Raw genomic sequence first — 3,649 nt, forward strand, 5'->3', positions numbered from 1 at the left:
TACCTGCCAAACAAGTTAAAACTTTATGCAAGTACCAAATAGGAGGAGACCTTCCCTTATTTAATAAAAGCAGAGTCGGGCAAACTCGTGCTTTTTGTAAAGTGTGCCGTTCAGATGTTAGCATCGCACACGGCGGAATAAGCGATGTTCGCCAGCAAGAAAAATCATCCAAGCACAAGCACGAGGCACAAAAACACACACTGTCAATGACTTCATGTGTGACAAGAACTGTTTCGGAGGTAAACCAAGTGACCAAAGCTGAGGGAAAGATGTCGATGCTTTGCGCCAAAAATAATGTCGCCTTCAGCTTCTGTGATGATTTCAGCCGCAGTGTAGCGACATGTTTCCAGACTCTGACATCGCAAAGAAGTCCTCGTCGGGGGAAACAAAAGCCACACAACTCATCAATCATCAAATACATTGATGATAATAACTCATCAAATAAAATACATAAATCTTCTAAACATGTCTGTACAAGTAATACATACTTTAAATAAACATGTATTTCCTGAATGTATATACCCGTCCCTTATGTGTTTACGTTTACATTGGTGGCTGACAGCTGTTAAAATATGGGCGGAGTCCGGCAAAAATGTTCCCTTATTTTGAAATTCCAATGTTGACAAGTATGCAGTGCACATGTGTGCAGACACAAACGCCATCAAAAGTCTCTACAGCTGTTAAAGCCGACAGCAGATCCAGCTGAGATCAGAAACAGACGTCGCTGCACGTGACTCTTCAGAGGAAAGGACGTCTCAATTAAAAACACATTTCCTTGTTTCCTCTCTCCTCGCTTGGAAAATACACAAGTGAGGGAAACGTGGATGCAGTTTAAGAGACTTGGGATGAAACCTGGTATGAACACAATGAAGACCTGCTTAACCCCACCGACAACCTAACTCCCACCTGTGAGGCAGCACTGCGCCGCCAGGCGACTAGTCTGCCGGAAATACAAAAGAAGAAGAAGAAGAAGAAAATATTTCAAACTGAGCTTTAACCGGGAAGAAGAAGAAGCAGAAACTGAGAACACAACTCTGTGTAAGTTATGTTCACGAAAGACAATCTTAGTGTTACTTACACACAGACAGTGTTGTTGATATGTCTGATACAGTAATGGTGTCTGTTGGTAACCGATAGCTGACGTTAAGAACGAGCATGTTCGCTCACTACTTTGACCAGATAAGTAACTTAGCGACGAGCGTTAAGTAACGTTAGACCTAAACTTAACATGTAATTATATTCAATAAATCGCATTAAGATGTAAGTTTATGAAGCTGTTGAAGTTGGTTTACCGATTACTTTAAGGGAAACGTTAATGGAAATATTGAACGACCGATAAAACCTTTAATATTTTAGTATTTGTGAAATACTACCCAAGCTGAGTTCCAATGTGTGTTGATTAAGTTTTAACCAGAGAAGCTGAAGAACAAAAACAGTTAAAAACACTTTCAGATTTATGAAACCCTTAATCTTTGCCACTGTTGGTTTGTATAGACGCTTTCAAGTTAACTATATTTATAGATTTATGTATGTTTTTACCATTTGTGTTGCTTGTTATTGTACAGTGTCATATAACCACACAAGGTATTACGTATATGTACTACTCATCTATTTTATCCATGAACTTTAGCAGGAACTGTTCATAATGTGTAAATAGCTGTTTTTAATTGTCCCTGCAGCAACATGAGTGAGCTGGAGGATGTCAGCCGCCACATTCATGACAGGACCTCGTCCTTACGGAGCGTGCTGGACCTGTCAGTTGCTGGTATGACACTGATCTTATTATTATGCACAGCTGAAGTAGTGTGTTTATAAAATGAGTCATTGTGTTATTTTCTCTCGACACATTTAGAATTGCCTCAAAATAAGATTAAGAAACTTGGACAAGAACTGTCTGCACTCGAGAGCCTTCTGGAGGAGTTTGAAAAATGTGTTGGTCAACAGAAAGAGCAACTAAAGCATCTAAAGGTAAATCCAACCAGCAGTTTGTTAGCATTCATCAGCCACTATAGATATTTAATCATTCTTATTTTTTTGTATTTTGGATAAGTATCTGTTCATTGTGGTTATTAAAGACTTGAGACAAAGATATGTAGTGAACCGGACCTTTTCTAAATCTGTTACTAAATAAATGACCTCAAACATACTTAATGATGAAGCACATTGATTGTGTTTCAGGAACTTGAGCACTCATTCCAGGAGGATTTGGGAGATGTCCAGCACATTAAGGACAACATACCTGCACACATGCCCAGGAAGAAAGGCCTTGCAAAGTGAGGTCACATATATACACACATAAAATACACACCTACGAGTTTCTAATGCGGTTCTTATAGCTCCTGAATGTATGTACTTACAGTGAGTACATGTATCAATAAGTGCAAACTGCATGCTTTGTGTCTAGTTAATTCATGTAATGTAGAAATATCATACACGCATATAATAATATAGGTTAACACAACTAAAGCAATTATTGCCTTTTTAGAGAGCTTTACAATCTGAACATTGTACAACGTGTTCCATTTTTAGGCCCTAAAGCATAAAGGGAGTACAACTTGCATATCATTGTGTACAATATAATAAATACATAAACCTTGTAGAAATAGCAGTAAAATCACAAGAGAACGTCAGTCTTAAGTATATAAAGTACTTATTAAGAAAGTAGTGTAATCGCAGAGCACAAGCTAGAGTTATTTTAGTTTGTCTATTCAGGAATGTAAACGTGACGCACCGTGCTAATAGAAAACAAGCCTTCGCTCTGACGACTGAAGTCTCGTGTTTATGTTCCTCTCATGACGCAGTGGAAATGAACCTGCACTGAAGCAGAATGAAGTTCAGCCAGCTCCGCAGGAAACTGTCAAGAAGAGCAACAAGCGCTTCATCAGAGAGATTGACTTCATCACTACAACAGAGTTTGAGAGTATCCCTCAGTAAGTACAAGCCCTCACTTTGCTACATAATCTATTGGATACGGATATTATTCATCCCTGAAAGTCAACATTTCTGATCACGTCCTGCTTGAATTACACTGCACACCTTTTTAAATGTATTAACCCATTGTCGGACTCTTGAAGCTTGTATATAAAACCAGTTTGTCCACAAATAAAGAAAGAAAGTAGGGCAATGATTAAAATACCCAAGTTATGGTGTTTGTAATTGAGGCTTTGAGTTTTAAAGTGTCTTGTTTCTAAGTGTAGGAACTCTGTGGGGTGAAGTTTGGTTTCCTATCTTCTGTACTGTTCACATGTCCTACTCGCTGTATATCAACTCGTATTTCACTGGCTATTTAGCATGTGTTAGTTAAGACTTCTGATGATGATGATGATGACGTGTATTGTGTCCATCCCCTCCACATGTAGATTTAGCATGATGAAGAGAATATCTTTTGTATTGACCGTTGTTTCCCACTCAGGTACATGAAAGGACGTGCGTCGTATCATCAACTTAACGCTGCGGTGCAGAGCATTAACACGGCTGTAACAAGCAAGTACAAGATCCTCCATCAGTCGATGAAAGCTCTGAACAATCAGGCACGAAAGCTGCACCGACGCTTCAAGGAGCAGGAGACCAAAGATACAAAAGGTACACGCGTCCCTGTGGCAGAGGTGATGAGCACGATGTTAGGATTCTACATTTAATAGGACTGTTT

At 39.1% G+C, this 3,649-nt stretch overlaps 1 protein-coding gene across 1 annotated transcript in view; it reads left to right on the forward strand.

Moving 5' to 3' along the window:
• Nucleotides 1-691: 691 nt before the first annotated feature.
• Nucleotides 692-3,649, forward strand: part of ska1 (spindle and kinetochore associated complex subunit 1) — a 4,000-nt gene continuing 1,042 nt past the window's right edge. The window contains exons 1-6 of the mRNA XM_029434331.1: nucleotides 692-1,038; nucleotides 1,680-1,765; nucleotides 1,853-1,968; nucleotides 2,179-2,273; nucleotides 2,802-2,930; nucleotides 3,413-3,582. Of these exons, the coding sequence (XP_029290191.1) occupies nucleotides 1,684-1,765; nucleotides 1,853-1,968; nucleotides 2,179-2,273; nucleotides 2,802-2,930; nucleotides 3,413-3,582 (592 nt within the window). The 5' untranslated portion in view covers nucleotides 692-1,038; nucleotides 1,680-1,683. The remainder of the gene's footprint in view (nucleotides 1,039-1,679; nucleotides 1,766-1,852; nucleotides 1,969-2,178; nucleotides 2,274-2,801; nucleotides 2,931-3,412; nucleotides 3,583-3,649) is intronic.

This window comes from Cottoperca gobio, chromosome 6, assembly GCF_900634415.1.
Source record: "Cottoperca gobio chromosome 6, fCotGob3.1, whole genome shotgun sequence".
NCBI lineage: Eukaryota > Metazoa > Chordata > Actinopteri > Perciformes > Bovichtidae > Cottoperca > Cottoperca gobio.